This window comes from Haliotis asinina, chromosome 15, assembly GCF_037392515.1.
Source record: "Haliotis asinina isolate JCU_RB_2024 chromosome 15, JCU_Hal_asi_v2, whole genome shotgun sequence".
Classification (NCBI taxonomy): domain Eukaryota; kingdom Metazoa; phylum Mollusca; class Gastropoda; order Lepetellida; family Haliotidae; genus Haliotis; species Haliotis asinina.
In genome coordinates, this window is record NC_090294.1 from 33,916,843 (window position 1) to 33,933,062 (window position 16,220).

The 16,220-nt window shown below is 39.4% G+C and overlaps 1 protein-coding gene across 1 annotated transcript in view; it reads left to right on the forward strand.

Annotated features, from left to right (window-relative positions):
• LOC137266456 (uncharacterized) overlaps nt 1–16,220 on the forward strand; it is a 303,788-nt gene that overhangs the window by 221,985 nt on the left and 65,583 nt on the right. The window contains exons 141-151 of the mRNA XM_067801954.1: nt 862–1,068; nt 2,122–2,233; nt 3,749–4,402; nt 6,096–6,319; nt 6,765–6,857; nt 7,851–8,243; nt 9,286–9,362; nt 9,518–9,581; nt 9,664–9,882; nt 11,017–11,237; nt 11,484–11,653. Coding sequence (XP_067658055.1) covers nt 862–1,068; nt 2,122–2,233; nt 3,749–4,402; nt 6,096–6,319; nt 6,765–6,857; nt 7,851–8,243; nt 9,286–9,362; nt 9,518–9,581; nt 9,664–9,882; nt 11,017–11,237; nt 11,484–11,653 — 2,434 coding nt within the window. The remainder of the gene's footprint in view (nt 1–861; nt 1,069–2,121; nt 2,234–3,748; nt 4,403–6,095; nt 6,320–6,764; nt 6,858–7,850; nt 8,244–9,285; nt 9,363–9,517; nt 9,582–9,663; nt 9,883–11,016; nt 11,238–11,483; nt 11,654–16,220) is intronic.

Below are 16,220 nucleotides of genomic sequence, written 5' to 3' on the forward strand. Positions count from 1 at the left end.
CATTGTTTATCTTAATGTGTAAAACTTAATAACAATAAGAATGCTTGTATAGCAGTTAATTCCATACACATGTATGCTCGGAACACTTGTATGAGTTGCACAGGTTGAACTCAAATTGCTAGTACTTATATATTAGTCAGCAAAATGAAATGGTGGCCAGACCGATTCCGATTCTGACATCAGACTCCCAACATGTTGGTTTTCACAGTATATTCACGTGTCAGGCTTACAAAATGCAGAGAATGACAAGCATGGCAAGTCATGTGACTGATATTGGCCCATACCGATGGGTGTGATTGCTTCAAAAGAAGGGAACTTCAAAGGGATTTCCAGTGTTCCATTATCTTTGCATACAGGAAGGAGATAAGCATAATAAGCATGAGTCAGGATAAGTATAAAATATCAATTTTATTCAGAATTTTATTTGTCATATGATATGATCAGTTAGATTTTGAGGTAGACCATATCTTCAAGTCAAAGCAGCTGTACTTTTTCAGGGCAGAAAGACACCAGATATTTCCAAAACCATATACTGACATGATTTGGAATGAGTTGGGAGGATGGGGGGGAATTCTTCCTTGTGTAATAGAGGTAGAATTAGAATCATACATAGTAGTAACTTTGTTTCATCAAACTCAAACCAAAATATATGTATTCAAGAGAAGAAAGTTACTTGCTAGATTAGACAAATGCCAGTTTTTACAGCTTCCACTGTATTTTGTAGCATATATCTAAGAATCTTGTATACTGACTAGACAGAAAAGTAATTGTTCAAAACCAATGGACATCAGCATTAATTTGCATTTGAAGAGGCCTCTGTATGACAGTGAAACTAAATAATATTTCACACTATTTTTGTAGAATAAAACAACTATGACAGTGTCTGGAGACATCATCAAATTGAGGGCTGTGTTTGTGTCACAAGAAGAGGTGAAGTGCAAACTACCATCCAATGACAGTTATGAAGTGTCTGTCAGCAACAATGGCTATATTTTCAGTGATCCATTTGTGTTTGTTGTGTTCTCCTCTGTATGTGAGACATGCACGGAGGGAAGCTGCAATGACAGGGTAAGATAGGATGGCCAGTAACTGAATTATTAGTTTTATGTTCATCACTCAATGCTTTTAGTTAGTAGCTCAACAAAGTTTTACTCCTTAGCTCTCCAAAACCTCTTATTCACCTTCTGTACATGGATGAGTTTCAACTTACTGCTTTATGACAGAAGATGCTCATTTGAAGAACAGATTTTCTTCATCAATTTTTTTTCCCAATGGCTCTGACCTCTCATACAAGCTGGGCAAATGTAATGTATTTTAGATGAAACATGATAAGATGGAAGAAGGTGGGTCAGGCAGTTTACTTGGGGGAGGATTTATTGACCATTTTGTGGAAGGTCAGTCTTATATGTACTTGGTGATGCTGATTAGATACAGAAAGCTCATAAATGACTTGTAAACTTTAGGCAGAACACACTTATAGATTTATAAAACTGGAGGTCAGACCTGAACACTTGCTATGTAGTGAAGGCCACAAATGCTTATGCAGTCTCCTCAGTGGGTATTATGTTTAACAATTTCAATAAGAGGGTGTGGTTTGATAAATGTGTTTATGACAGGAGTCTGTTAATGGCTCATTTAACTAAACAGGGCCAAGGTTGTGTTACACAATCTCAGAGTAAATGTTTATTTCGTTGATTGTTCTGTACTGCTGGGTGGTACCGATATGATCGTCAATTATGTGTCATTATGTAATGATTATGATGAAACTGTCCAATGCCTGTGACTGGATGCCCAGCAATAGCATGCAGTAACACACTGTGTCTGAAGTGGCATGATGATGTGACAAGGTCTCTTTATTACCATTGTCTTCATGCTTGTGGCACTCACTGGTACAGCATACAATATGAAGAGGTTATCATTTCAAGAAAGATTACAACTTAAAAAAATTGTTAGGAATAGGCCTATATACAACCTCGGAGGTGTTGAAGTGAACAAACCTGAGATAGTTTTATAAAACCAATGAAATTGTTTATATCATTAACTGTTTGGTCCCTTTCAACACAAATTAATTACACAATTAATTTTGTACACACTATTCATAAAATGTAATTGAAATTTCAGAATGATATATGCGTGATTGATGGCAACTGTTATGAGGAAGGGTTCAGTGATCCCTCTGATGAATCACGGATTTGCAGTCTAGACATGAAGAAAACTTGGAAGGTGATAACCGGTGAGACAATTTAGTTACCTGATTCATGTCTCTGTGGAGACATAGTTAACAGAAAAGGGATATTTTTTTAGCTAAAAGTCATATTTGTTATAGATGATCACTTGTCAATAAACTGCTCTCTCGGAGGAAAGAATGAGATCATAAAAATACACATCAGTGACTTGTTAGAAGGGTCACATAAAAATTACCTGGCTGTGCATCCAAGGTGATTAATGTTACCTCCAGACAAAACATCATAGTGTCTCTCTCATCTTTAGCTCAGTGCTTGGAGCAATATTACATTGTGGACCGTAATTGTGTAATCAGACTTTTGGATGTATCCAGAAAGTGTCGCCATGTTTTTATTTAAACCTACTCATGTTGTTTACATGTCACTAACTATTACCTTTGACAACTGGAGTAAAAGAATAGAATCAAACCCTCATTCACCTGATGAATGAGCAGAAGGCTGCATTGGAAACAACAAATCAAGCTGTAAATCTATACCATATATTGTTATGAATATAATTTGTAGGTTCCAATGAAAGTTCACCCTATTGATATTTTTGTGTAATCATTGATTCCAAAATTTGAACTTGGTAACTGAATTTTTTTTTTTTTTTTTTCGTGAAGGAGCAAATTTGAAAGATTTGTTGATGTGATGAGAATCTGATTGTATCTTTTCCTGTATTTAGTATGTTAAAGACAAGTGAATGCAATAGTACATCTTGTCTGTGCCTGACAGTCAATTTGCCATGAGAACAATACTTTGTGATCCTGTCGCAAGTGACTAAAATAACAGTCCTGACTATCAACTTACTGTGAGACAATGCTTTGTAATCCGGACTGACTATCAACTTACTGTGAGACAATGCTTTATAATCCGGACTGACTATCAACTTACTGTGAGACAATGCTTTGTAATCCGGACATAGCTGACAAAAATCACAATCTGTTGAATAAACGTCTCTATTACTTCTGTTCACAATGGTTAATGACTGAAAACATTGTTTTATGTAGAAGTTTACAGAGGCAGAAGCAGTTCAAGATTGACAAACTTTATATAAGGATAATAACTTCTTTATTATGACAGTGGGACGTTTCAGTGTAGATTGCTTGACAACGGTGCCAGAATCTGTACCGAAATGTCACACTATTGTAATAAGGAAGTTGTTATCCATAAAGTTTGTCAATCTTGTACCCCTCAAAATGTCACTCAAAGAAGAAGCAGTTCATCTTAGTAGACTTTTTCCAGTGAAATAATATATGATATATTGAGTATAAATAAAAAGCTCATCGAAGGGAGCAACTCATTGTGGCAGCAAACACGTTACAGGACAAAAGTTGTCTAATTCACAGCATCATTCCAGTCCATATTAGACAGATTCCACTGTATATCATAATAAGGGTAATTGAATCTCAACAAATTGCAATAAATTTATTTGCCAAGAAAGAGCCATATATCTTCACCCATATTCATATTCCATTATGATTAGTGTGAACATACATGCTCATCACATGTTGTTGCTGTTTCAGGTGGAGACATTATAGTGTATCGTCTAAACTTCTTGGTGATAATTGGTGATGTTCTCCAAACAACAGACTTTAACCTGACCGTGCAAGGAACACCTCACCTGGTAGAGAGTGTGACAGGTGGCCGGGCTATACAACTGAATGGTGTAAACCAGTCAATGGCGATTATGGACAAGGCTTCTGAATGTATTGGTGATGTGGAGAAATGTAAAACTGGACTCACAGTGTCTTTCAAGTTGAAATTCCTGAAGCTAACAGGAAATGAAGTTGACAAGATAATGGTGTTCAGTAGTGGTGCAGATAACAGCACATCATATGGCATGGCAATGTGGTATTCCATCAAGTTCAAGCAACTTTGTCTTCGTGTCAGCACATCTACAAAAGAATGGGCAGTCTGTACTCTAAAAGTAGCAACTGAGAGATTATTTGACTGCAAGTTTTCGTGGAGTATTCAGAAAGGATTAAAGCTTTGGTTTGATGGTAAGGTGGTGGCCACCCAGACAACATACATCCAGAGAACAGTTACAGGGACTACACAGACAGTATTCTACATTGGTACAAGTGCTTCACTTACATCGTTTGCTCACATCCTCCTGGAAGGGTGGAATGTTGCTTACACCACAGACTCTGTAGCAGAAAAGCTGAATCTCGTCACAGGTGCATTTTAGCTCTTTCATCTACTTGATAATCTCCCTCTAGATACAAACAGATTGTAGCTCTGTATGCACTTGGTCATCCCTCTCTAGATACAGATAGATTGTAGCTCTGTATGTACTTGGTCATCGCTCTCTAGATACAGATAGATTGTAGCTCTGTATGTACTTGGTCATCGCTCTCTAGATATAGGTCTATTGTAGCTCTGTATGTACTTGGTCATCCCTCTCTAGATACAGATAGATTGTAGCTCTGTATGTACTTGGTCGTCCCTCTCTAGATACAGATAGATTGTAGCTCTGTATGTACTTGGTCATCGCTCTCTAGATATAGGTCTATTGTAGCTCTGTATGTACTTGGTCATCCCTCTCTAGATACAGATAGATTGTAGCTCTGTATGTACTTGGTCATCGCTCTCTAGATATAGGTCTATTGTAGCTCTGTATGTACTTGGTCATCCCTCTCTAGATACAGATAGATTGTAGCTCTGTATGTACTTGGTCATCCCTCTCTAGATACAGATAGATTGTAGCTCTGTATGTACTTGGTCATCGCTCTCTAGATATAGGTCTATTGTAGCTCTGTATGCACTTGGTCATCCCTCTCTAGATACAGGTAGACTGTAGCTCTGTATGCACTTGGTCGTCCCTCTCTAGATACAGATAGATTGTAGCTCTGTATGCACTTGGTTGTCCCTCTCTAGATACAGATAGATTGTAGCTCAGTATGCACTTGTTCGTCCCTCTCTAGATACAGGTAGACTGTAGCTCTGTATGTAATTGGTTCTCCTCTCTGGATACAGGTAGATTGTAGCTCTGTATGTACTTGGTCGTCCCTCTCTACATGCAGGTAGACTGTAGCTCTGTATGTAATTGGTTCTCCTCTCTGGATACAGGTAGATTGTAGCTCTGTATGTACTTGGTCATCCCTCTCTAGATACAGGTAGACTGTAGCTCTGTATGTAATTGGTTCTCCTCTCTGGATACAGGTAGATTGTAGCTCTGTATGTACTTGGTCATCCCTCTCTGGATACAGGTAGATTGTAGCTCTGTATGTACTTGGTCGTCCCTTTCTAGATACAGGTCTATTGTAGCACTGTAATGTACTTGCGCATCCCTCTCTAGATTGTACCTCTGTATGTATTTGGTCATCCCTTTCTAGATACGAGTCTATTGTAGCTCTGTATTCACTTGGCCATCCCTCTGTAGATATGGGTCTATGGTAGCACTGTATGTATGTGTGCATCCCTCTCTAGATACAGATACATTGTAGCTCTGTAAATATATACCTCTTTGTGTACAGCTTATTCAACATGACCTGATCAAGTGAATAATACTGCATTGCATGACCATGTCACAACTGGTTGGGTCTATTATTGTGAATGGGTGCCCCATTGTCAGTTGATTGTCAATATGTCTGAATAGCCAAGACAAGCTTATCATATAATAGATTATCATTCTCTACTCCCCTATCAAATGAAGTTAAGTCAACCTGGCGTTTGTGACAGTTGACCTACCAGGTGATGCATATGTAGAGTAACTGAGGTCAAACGGAACAAGCTGTGTCAGGACATGGTGAATTGATGAGCCTTTTGTGGATATTGTTAGATTTGAGTTATTTATGTGCTGTTGGTTAGGTGTATAATGAGGTAGCTGACCAATGAATGCTACTGTTCCATATTGATGCCATGTTTCAGAGACACCTACCTTTGAGGAACGCCCTGAGGTTTCAGTTCCATCTAACCTGACTGATGGCTCTGTGAATGTGCACTGTACATTCCGTGCTCTGACAGCAGTGGGACTTCAGTACCAGGTCAGGTGGTATGTCAATGACACGATGATCAAGGTTGATGACCTTGGCAACAATACGGTCTCTGTCCTGGAGGAAGCGGGTTTAGGAGTTCTCTCCCTTGATAGTAAGGTGTGTACAAGCAATAAATTCTTCTACAGTGTAAAACATGTTGGTTGATTCTGGTTGATAAATCAGAAAGGTTATTCCCCAGTAGCTGTATTTTGTTGTAAGTCATTGGGAGACATATATAGGTGCAGAAATACAGGTTTTGGTTACTTCTCATACACAATTGTGTGTGTTTAGTGTTGTCAGGTTGAAATGAAGATAAGCATACTGCCCTTTCAATGCTGAGTTTGGGTAGCTGTAGATTTAGCTACATCAAATTTAGCATGGACACATGATGCGTTATGTTCTATTAAAAATTTGATTGAGTAGTGGTATAAGAAATACATGTGTATGCCTGTTTCTGAAATAAACCCAGAACATGTAACATTAGAACATTTACTATATGTTTGGATATACTATATGATGTTGAACGCCCTTTATGTACTTTTTGATGTCAAACATAAACCAGATATCATGTGGAGTGTCAGCATGCCATGAGAACAACTGCAATGCTACAAGAGGAGCTTTCAAGAGAAGTGAAACTCTGAAAGCATCAGTCAAGGTAAGGTCATAATACATGTATGAGTGATCACATTCAAGCAACACAAAATATGTGTCCTGTTGCCATGCGAAATGTTCAAGCTACCACGAAGATATAGTGGAGCAAAGCACAAGCATGTCCGATATCCTCTTCAAGAGATTTATGTTTCTTCTTCTTTTCTAATCCTATGATTGGCTTCTCCATGGTGATGACCTTAGTTCAAGTTATAATAGACTACTTTCCTGATTAAAATTCATTGATAAGTTCCTCGTGCTTCAGTCGCACAGAAACATGTTACTTGTGCCCAAAAAATCCCTTTGAACCTGCTATTTCCACAACATAAAGATAGCTTTATACAATGAAACACATATAGCATAAGCATAACATGAATCAAATCATTTTTTAAATTATTTCTAGATTCTAATCATGATTTCTAAATGGCTTGAACAATCAGTGATACATGTGTAAACAATTATGGGAACAATCAGTGATACATGTGTAAACAATTATGGGAACAATCAGTAATACATGCGTAAACAATTATGGGAAAATCGATGTTAGAGACAAAGCGCTGTTAGAGACAAAGCTACTATGTGATTTCAATATGTTATCAAATTTACTCATGACAATCAGAAGCAAAACAATCTCATTGAAACAATGTACAAGGTACATTTGCAAGAGTTTGTGAGTGCAAATGGTGGCACATGTCCTTTCTATTCAAAGGACAGTTCCGTGTGATGTTTTGGTATGTAAGAAATACATGCTTGTGTCTTTCAGATACCATTTATGTCGCTTTCTCTCATTAAATACCTTTTGAAACAACTCGTGAGATGAATGCTGTTTGAAACAACCGGTAAGAGTACACGAGACACAGTACAGTACAGACACACACACACGCTCATTTAGTAATCTATATATAAATCACTGTGTCCAGCTCTCTTTGGATGATCCGGTGTTATATTTGCTTACTGAGTCCATATGTATGACTCTAATCACGTTGACGCTATGTTCCAGGTATCTGTCACTGAGCTGACCATCACAGAGGGAGCCAAGTCAGAGTACATCAAGGTCACCCTTCTATTTCCACCCCATGTCTACTGCCCAGGCAACCAGAAGTCATTATGCAGTGTCCGTGTGGATGTTCTGATTAAAGCTAAGGAAACCATTAAGTGTGGAAATGGACGTGATTTTCCACAGGCTCTTATTGGTTGGACACAAGATACACAAGGTGATGCCTTCTGTGGAGTGACCCTGACATCGGAAAATTGGCTGACAGGTGTAATGATACCTGTCCGGGCCACGTTGGATGGTCTAAAAGATAAAGACCAACAGCAAGAACTGCAGCTGTTTGCTTGTCTGGTTGTGGCAAAAAAACCATCAGCCCGTTTTCTGCAAGTATCTGTTCAGGTAAGTGTTAGAGGCAGGACCATATTTTAAATGCATGATGTTGAAGTGCCACTATGACACAATATGGGCTTAACAGACTACTCTGGCTGGAGACATTTGTATCTTTGGTTGCTTCTGTGACAAATGACATTAAATATGTGAACTTTTTCTTCATTGTTTACATAGCGTTCCTTGCCCCTTCATCAGGTGGATATTCTTACTAATGATGATGATTTAAATTGGTTTGTTTTTTCATCAAACATGGTCACTATGTTTGGTTGCTTGGCGAGTCAGCTGTGAGGATGGTTCGCAGACACTAATGAGTGTTTGTCAGGGCATAGGTGTTCAGGATCGAGCACTTGTGATTGTGAATACGCCCCAGACACATGCCTTATGGGTCCTAATCCCTCAGGAGCTAAATGGCCCAGCCCACTAAAACCTAAACCTGGTGTATTACGTTTAGCTTAGCCTGCCAACACGACCCTACAAGACAAAAGTGTCACAATAAGCCCAAGTAAATAGACATGTTTCCAAATCATTTTGCTCAGTGTCATAAATGGGGTGATTCACATAGCTATTGTACACCTCAAGGTCTGCTTGTGAAACCCTTTCATAGTACAATTCAAATACCAAATAGGTGATGTTTTCGATACACACTTGGCTAGTAATCATTATTTCTTGCATGGTGAGTGATAGCATAATACTTATGTATTAATGAATGAATTTACTGTACTGGGCCTCGTTTCACCAAGCACTAAGGTGATCATAACCCGCTAAGGTAACCTTAGTGGAATGCTAAAGAACTGGTGTTAAGGTTTACCTTAGTAAAAGTTGCTTCGACACTGATCATGATGATATTACCTATGATGACACTGCATACTTACATTGTCTCAGAACATGTCTTCTGTTTGGTTCAAAGCATCACTTCAGCATGTTGTCTCTATGTTCAACTTGAGTATCACTCCTGTCATGTCTTTGTATATCTGTTCCGCTCTTAGTTTCACCTGTAACCCTTTGTGTTTCTGATGGACTGAATAAAGACACAATCTCTACTTGTTTCCAGTTGACAATAATTGATGGAGACAAGACTTCCATGTGCAGTGCTACTGGGGACCCCCACCTTGAAACATTTGATGGAAGGTAAGAACTGCAAATATGTTACAACTGTGCCATTTGTCCAATATGTTATGTGTCAGAGAGATTTTTTAAAAAAATGCTTTTTATTATGTCATAAAAGTAATGATGTTACAGTTTTAGAACAGTATTTATTCATGTTGTCTCTGTTTTTGTTTTAGACGATTCGATGTGTACCTTGAAGGTGAATTCATCATGTACAAGCACAAATTTCTCCCTGTCAAGGTAAGATGACAGTTTTTCATTTCTTCCATTTGTCATGTATTGGAATCAAAGAATGGCTGTAACTGTTTTCTCTGCTCCACAGGTGACAACATTCTTCCGTCCATGCAACAAACGCAGGGGTGCAGCCTGTGTGTGTGCTGTTATGGTGATGTCAGGGGATGATGTTATTGTGATTGACAAGTGTGGAAAGGAGCAAGAAAACTCGGACAAAAGAAAGCCCATTCAGATACGGACATACATCAATGGAGAACTAACGCCTGGTACAAAAATCTATCAATACAACAATGGCAAGAAGATTCAGGTATGTAATAAGAACTGGACGAGGTGTCATCAGCAGTAAGTAAATACATACCCCATGTTTGAAAAAGTAGAAACTGGTTTATTTTCCTCAATTTAATGACTTTGGTAATAAACAGAATATTATATGAGTGCCCATGACATACTTTGTTTATAACACTCGTGCCTAATTATCGATATGTCCCTTGGGAAATACCAACATTTAGGTAATCGTTTCATGTATATGGCCTTGGCAAGAGGTATAAGAAATTCCCTTTGAACCAGTAAAATATAACACAGACAAGTTGAAAATATTCCATGATATATTATGCAAACAATGAGCAAGTGCAATGAATCACAATTCAGATTTCTAGTACAATGCAGTTGAGTCACAAGTCTAAGGTAATGGGTCACAAATATCTAATATTTAACTGAGCAGAGTCTTGGTATTACAGAAAGAGAGCAGAAGTTCTAACTGAAGTTTGTTTACACAGAGCAGTCAGGCATGGAGTGACAATCTTGAATGTAGATGTTCTTGACAAACAGACACTGATAGGCAGAGGCACAAAACTCCAGTAATTCCGAGTGTATGTCTGTGTGATTTTCAGTCAACACAACACTGACACAGCACCGGGAACATTCGAGCAAAGTGTGGCTGTTGCCATTTAGTCAGAACATTCATGAACAGGAAGTATACAATAAATGGCCAAGGGCAGGTAACTGGGGTACTATAAAAAAGGCCTGCCACTAGAAATACTGTTGCTGTCATACATATATGATAAACTCTAAACATTGTGACCAAGTACTAACTATCACTATACATTAATCTGTAACACAAATTACAAAAAAAAATCTCAAAACAGTGTAACTGCTACAATCTCCATGAAGATGAAATTGAAACATGTTGGAGAAAATGGCATTCTGTTTATATTTAGCTATCTGATATTTATGATTGAACACCTGTACTATTTTGACATTTCGTGTGTATATATACATATATATTCACTGTACAATTAGTACACAATGCCTTGTTGTTGGACTTCACAAGATATCTGTCTGTGATGACTTCTTGTTGTACTGCACAAGACATCTATCAGTGATGACTTGTACTACACAAGACATCTGTCAGTGATGATGACTTCTTGTTGTGGCAATACAGGTGACTCTTATGACAGGCGGCTATGTGACTGTTCAGAAGAGCAGGTTCAAGGCAGGGACATATCTTGATGTGTGGATACGTGCTTCCTCTGCTGACTTTCAACAAACTGAAGGATTGTGTGGCTACTTTGATGATGACCGCAGCAATGACCTAACGCTACCAAATGGGAACATTTATCCTGGAAGAGAAAATAAACCTGACAGTTTCAGTAATGAGTGGCGGTAGGAGTTTCATTTCATCAGTCCATGCTTTTTTTATGACAAATTAGACTTGCCTTGTCAGGCTTCACAGTTAGTCATGTGGTATTTAGCTGATGTCTTGGGATTATTAAATATTGTTCTAAATCCTGATGTAAACTAAATTCAACTTATGATAATTCATATATAATATAACAGGATCTTGTTTTTGTCATACATGTACAGAGGTGTGTCCAGAGGACCTCACTAAAGTTCTGTTGCGTGTTGTAGAGTATCCGTTCAGGAATCCCTCACATATGGAACATGTGGTGTGGTAGATACAACACAAGCTGAGACAACTCAAGTCTTCTGCTCTTGCCTGGCTGAAGGTCAGACATGTGGTGTTGATGTTGGCTTCCTTTCATGTAATCAAGAGGACAAGAAAAGCAGCAGAAACAAAGGTGCATTTGTTTTTGATTCCTTTACAGTTGTCACATATATGATATAACTGGACTTCAATTAGTAAATACTGCCACGGGCTCTTTGACAAGATCTCTGTTAGAGAAATATTACCCCTTCCATTTGGGAAGAGATCATCATATTATGACAGTGAGTTTAGTTTTACGCCGCACTCAGCAATATTCCAGCTATATGGCAGCGGTATGTAAATAATCGAGTCTGGACCAGACAATCCAGTGACCAACAACATGAGTATCAATCTGCGTAACTGGGAACTGATGACATGTGTCAAAAAAGTCTGACCACCCGATCCTGTTAGTCGCTTCTTACAACAAGCAGAGTGGCAAGCATGGGTTGCTGAAGTCCTATTCTACCCCGGGACCTTCACAGGTCTATTATGATAGCCGATCTATATCAGTACAGTGTTATCCATATGAGTCCCATGTTTCAGTCTGTAAAAGAGTTTAAGAAACTGAAACTACAAACTTTTCCTTATCCTGCCTTATGCTTATTATGCTTATCTCCTCCCTGTATGCGAAGATAGTGGAACACTTGAAATTCCTTGAAGTTTCCTTCTAACTGAAGTGGACATACAATACACTCACCCATCTGGAGCCTCCCTTTCCCCGGGCCCACCAATATGGTCACATGACCAGTCATGCTTGCCACTCTCTCCTGTCGAGGATGGTTGGAGGCACTTTGCATGGTGATATGGCAATAGGTTTTTGTTTTAATTTTGGTCCTAGAATCGAAATTGTGTCGCATTCAGTTTTTGGATTAATTACTATGATCTTTATGTAAACTTTATAAATTTTCTTGTGTTTTGGGCACGCTTCCCCGTCAGCTTAGACTGTTCTCTGTGAACTTTGCAAGAATTTATTTGATTCAGAATTTGCATTATATTTATATTCTGTTCAAAGGAGTGCTTAAAGGACAAACAATGTAGGCTCTTGCTAGTCAGTTGATTCTGATTCTGTGTCTTGTAAGTTGTTAACAGCTAACATTCATCATTGAGGTGATCAGCCTTACGTACCCTGAGGGCATGGTCGAGATACCAGTGAGTCTTCATCTAGATCTTAGCAAAGAATGTTGTCAGAATCGGGATCATCTCAACCTAAGAAGTTGAAGTCATCTTCGTCAAAGACTAAGTTTTCAACCACTAGACCTTCACTGAAACAACATTCTGTAAAAATCATCAGAATGCAGAATCAATGAGCAGTGTATAGTAGACCCTCATCAACTACTTCATCTACTGTGCTGCATCCTTCAGTGAGTCTGCTATCTACGCAGATATCTATATCGTCTACACTCTACACATCAGATGTTTCTTCGTACCAACTGCCGCCGCAGTCACTAGACACCGACCTCTTCATGCAACAGCTCACCACTTGATGAACTCGAGGGATTGAACAGAAACATGAGTCAGCAGCTACAACTACAGTCACCCTGTGTGATGGTTCAGTGGCTGCAATCGGATGAAGAAGAGGCATGAAATGCACGCTTCCATTCACCGAAGTCATTGTCATCGGCTTTATCCTCATGTCACAGTATGGATGTTATTCCTTCCATCGATTCGATCCACTTACAGCCGCAAACATTCACTTTCTGCATTCCCCATTGTTCATTGTCTTTGTCAGATACTTGCTCATGTAGAAAAGAGCGAAGGCACTCATGGAATGGTAGTTGTACCAGGGATACATATAGACAGGAGGACCAAGACGGACATGGACATTGTTCCCCACTCACACACAGAGATAGACATTGTTGATCTCTGTGACTGGAGGAAGCCCTCTTCTTAGACTCAGAGATTACATAGTGGATCATGAACGGTTTGGACTTAGTCTCCCCATTGAAGGACTCCAATGAGACTCATACCTCTATGATGAGTAGCAAGGACATTGACACTTTGACATTTCTGCCAATTGCAGCGATATCTACAATCCCGGAAACTTTATCTACACCCTTTCAAATGGCAACCAAGTATCAGCAACAACACATCCAGGCCTTCAGCCCTCATCAGTTCCCACTTCATCATGTGGAGCCCTTTACAAAAGCGCCGGATGTACAGTGAAGCCTCGTTAGTCTGGACGCCGACAATCCGGATGTCTCGCCTCCCGGATGATTTCAGCTTGTTACCAATCAATGCCTATATAATTTGCACCCATAATCCGGAAATTCAGTTTCCGGAACCGGATGCTAAAAAGGTGTAACCAATCAGTAAAACAAACAGTAAGTCACTTCATTGTTCGGACACTGTAAATGATGTTCACGAACCGTAACTGCGACTCCCGTCGATGTTTACATAACTTATTGCTCTGTCATTGGGAGCAATAAACACTGGGTGACATTGAGTTGACATGATAAACTCTTGTTAACTTTTGAGAAATGTCAATTAAGGGTTGTTGTTGTAATTAGACAAAAAGTCCCCGACAGAAGATGCTGGACATTCACAGTTTGTATGACACTTGTATCAGCAAAGATGGCGAGTCATCGAAAATGAAACGACATAACTGCATTTGAAAAGAGGGAGGTTGCAAGGAATAAAGAAGAACATCCGAAAGCAAGTTTAAATTTCCTTAGTAAACACTTTGGTGAAGTATTTGGACATTCAGTGGGGAGATCTACAATCGGAGACATCCTAAAGAGCAAGGAAAAATGGCTTACCATACCTGAAGACTCCGCAGCCCTGTCTCGAGCAAGAAACGCCAAACATCAAAAAATGGAGGAGGCGCTCTTTCTATGGATGAACGAAATGACCAGCAAAAATGCAGCTGTAAATGATGAAATGTTGATATTGAAAGCAAAAGACTTTGGTGACAAGTTATCGGTGACAGATTTCGCTTACTCTCGGGGATGGTTGGCCAGATTCAAATCACGTCATTCAATATCGAAGCAAGTGCTCCAGGGAGAAGCAGCAAGTGCCGACAAGAATGCAGTGATCGCGGGGACCCAAGTCAGTGCGCAAACAATCAAGAACTGTTACAGACACGTGGACATTATATCACAAGATGGCGATTCATTTGTGGATCAAGATGACATTGCCCTATCGGAACTTAGACTCATCCTGAACGAGTATCCTTCTGATGATGTCGTAAGCACAGAAGAGCCACTCACTGACAGTGAGATCATCAACATGGTGCAGCCGACTGAAGATGGACAGGAAGAAGAGGAGGATTCCGAGGAAAGTGAACAAGCCCCAGTGCCACCAACTTCGACGGAGGCATCGAAATATCTGGACAGTCTGGTGACTTATTTTGAGACTATTGGTGGTGCTTGGCAAAATCATTGATGTAAAGAACTCAATGAAAAAGGTAAACAGAACTCAAACAACAATGAAAGACTTTTTGTTATGAACCCTGTGACATTGGTCATTGTGACATTGGACATTGGACATGATTGGTGAAAATGCGAACATTTATTGATGTGATGAGAAAACCATGAACAAAAACAACCAAGAAAGACTGCAATGTGTTTATAATTTATTGTTATCCTTGCATTAAATATACATATATACATTAAATGCTTATTTGTTTTATTCAGTGTCGTGTCTTGTTTGATATAGTAAAGGGAAGCAACTCTTGCTGAAATTCAGTAGTCCGGATGATCCGCAATACGGACGAATTTGCTGAAAAACACAACTGTCCGGATTATCGAGGCTTCACTGTAGATGAATCATACAAGCTCATCAATGAGACTCACAATAGATCCTACAAAGTGTAGGATAAGTAACTGGCTCAGCTGGATACAACCACTTGGTGTACCTTCTTCAGACTCGCCTGTTCCAAGGCTATCAGTCAGACTCTCATCTCCAAGTTCAACATCCTGGAGAATGAGGAAGAAAGGATGATCCTCTCTGCAGAATTGAAGATGTCGCTAAATCTATTACTAGGGACTCCATGGAGGTAATGATGATAAAGTCAGTCAACACATTGACTGCAGTCCTCGAGCAGACTTCTCAGCATTACTCCAACAAAATAAAGTTCTCCGGGCTTCAGAAAGTGAGAGTACAATGCGCATGTCAGGTTTGGAATGACTGGAGCTTTCCACGCCTGGCCATTCATGTACAACCTTCACCAGTGGGTGGATGTCTAGTGGGCTGTTGGAGGAACTGGGGACTACACAATGATGATTACGTCATGGGTATGGTACATGACAGCTACGAGATCCCACTACAGGCAACACCATCACTCACAAGACACAGCACTCTTCACATATGCCAGGGATAAAAAGGACAAAATAGCCAACACCATATCATCTCTTCTAGAGAAAGGAGCAGTTGAAAAACTACACCTGAATTGACTAACATCAGGATTCTACTCCCCAATTTTACTGGTACCCAAGAAAAACCTCAAGGAAAAGTTTTGACATATATACATCACAATTGAGTCCAACAAGGATTATCTACTAAAGCCAGAACAGTTTAGAATGATCCATCAAGCACAACTGCGGCATCTCATCCATCCAGTGGATTATCTAGCCAGCATCGATCTACAAGATGCCTACATGCATATTCAGATATATTCGGACTCCAGGAAATATGTGCACTTCCTATCAAGCGATCAGCACTAG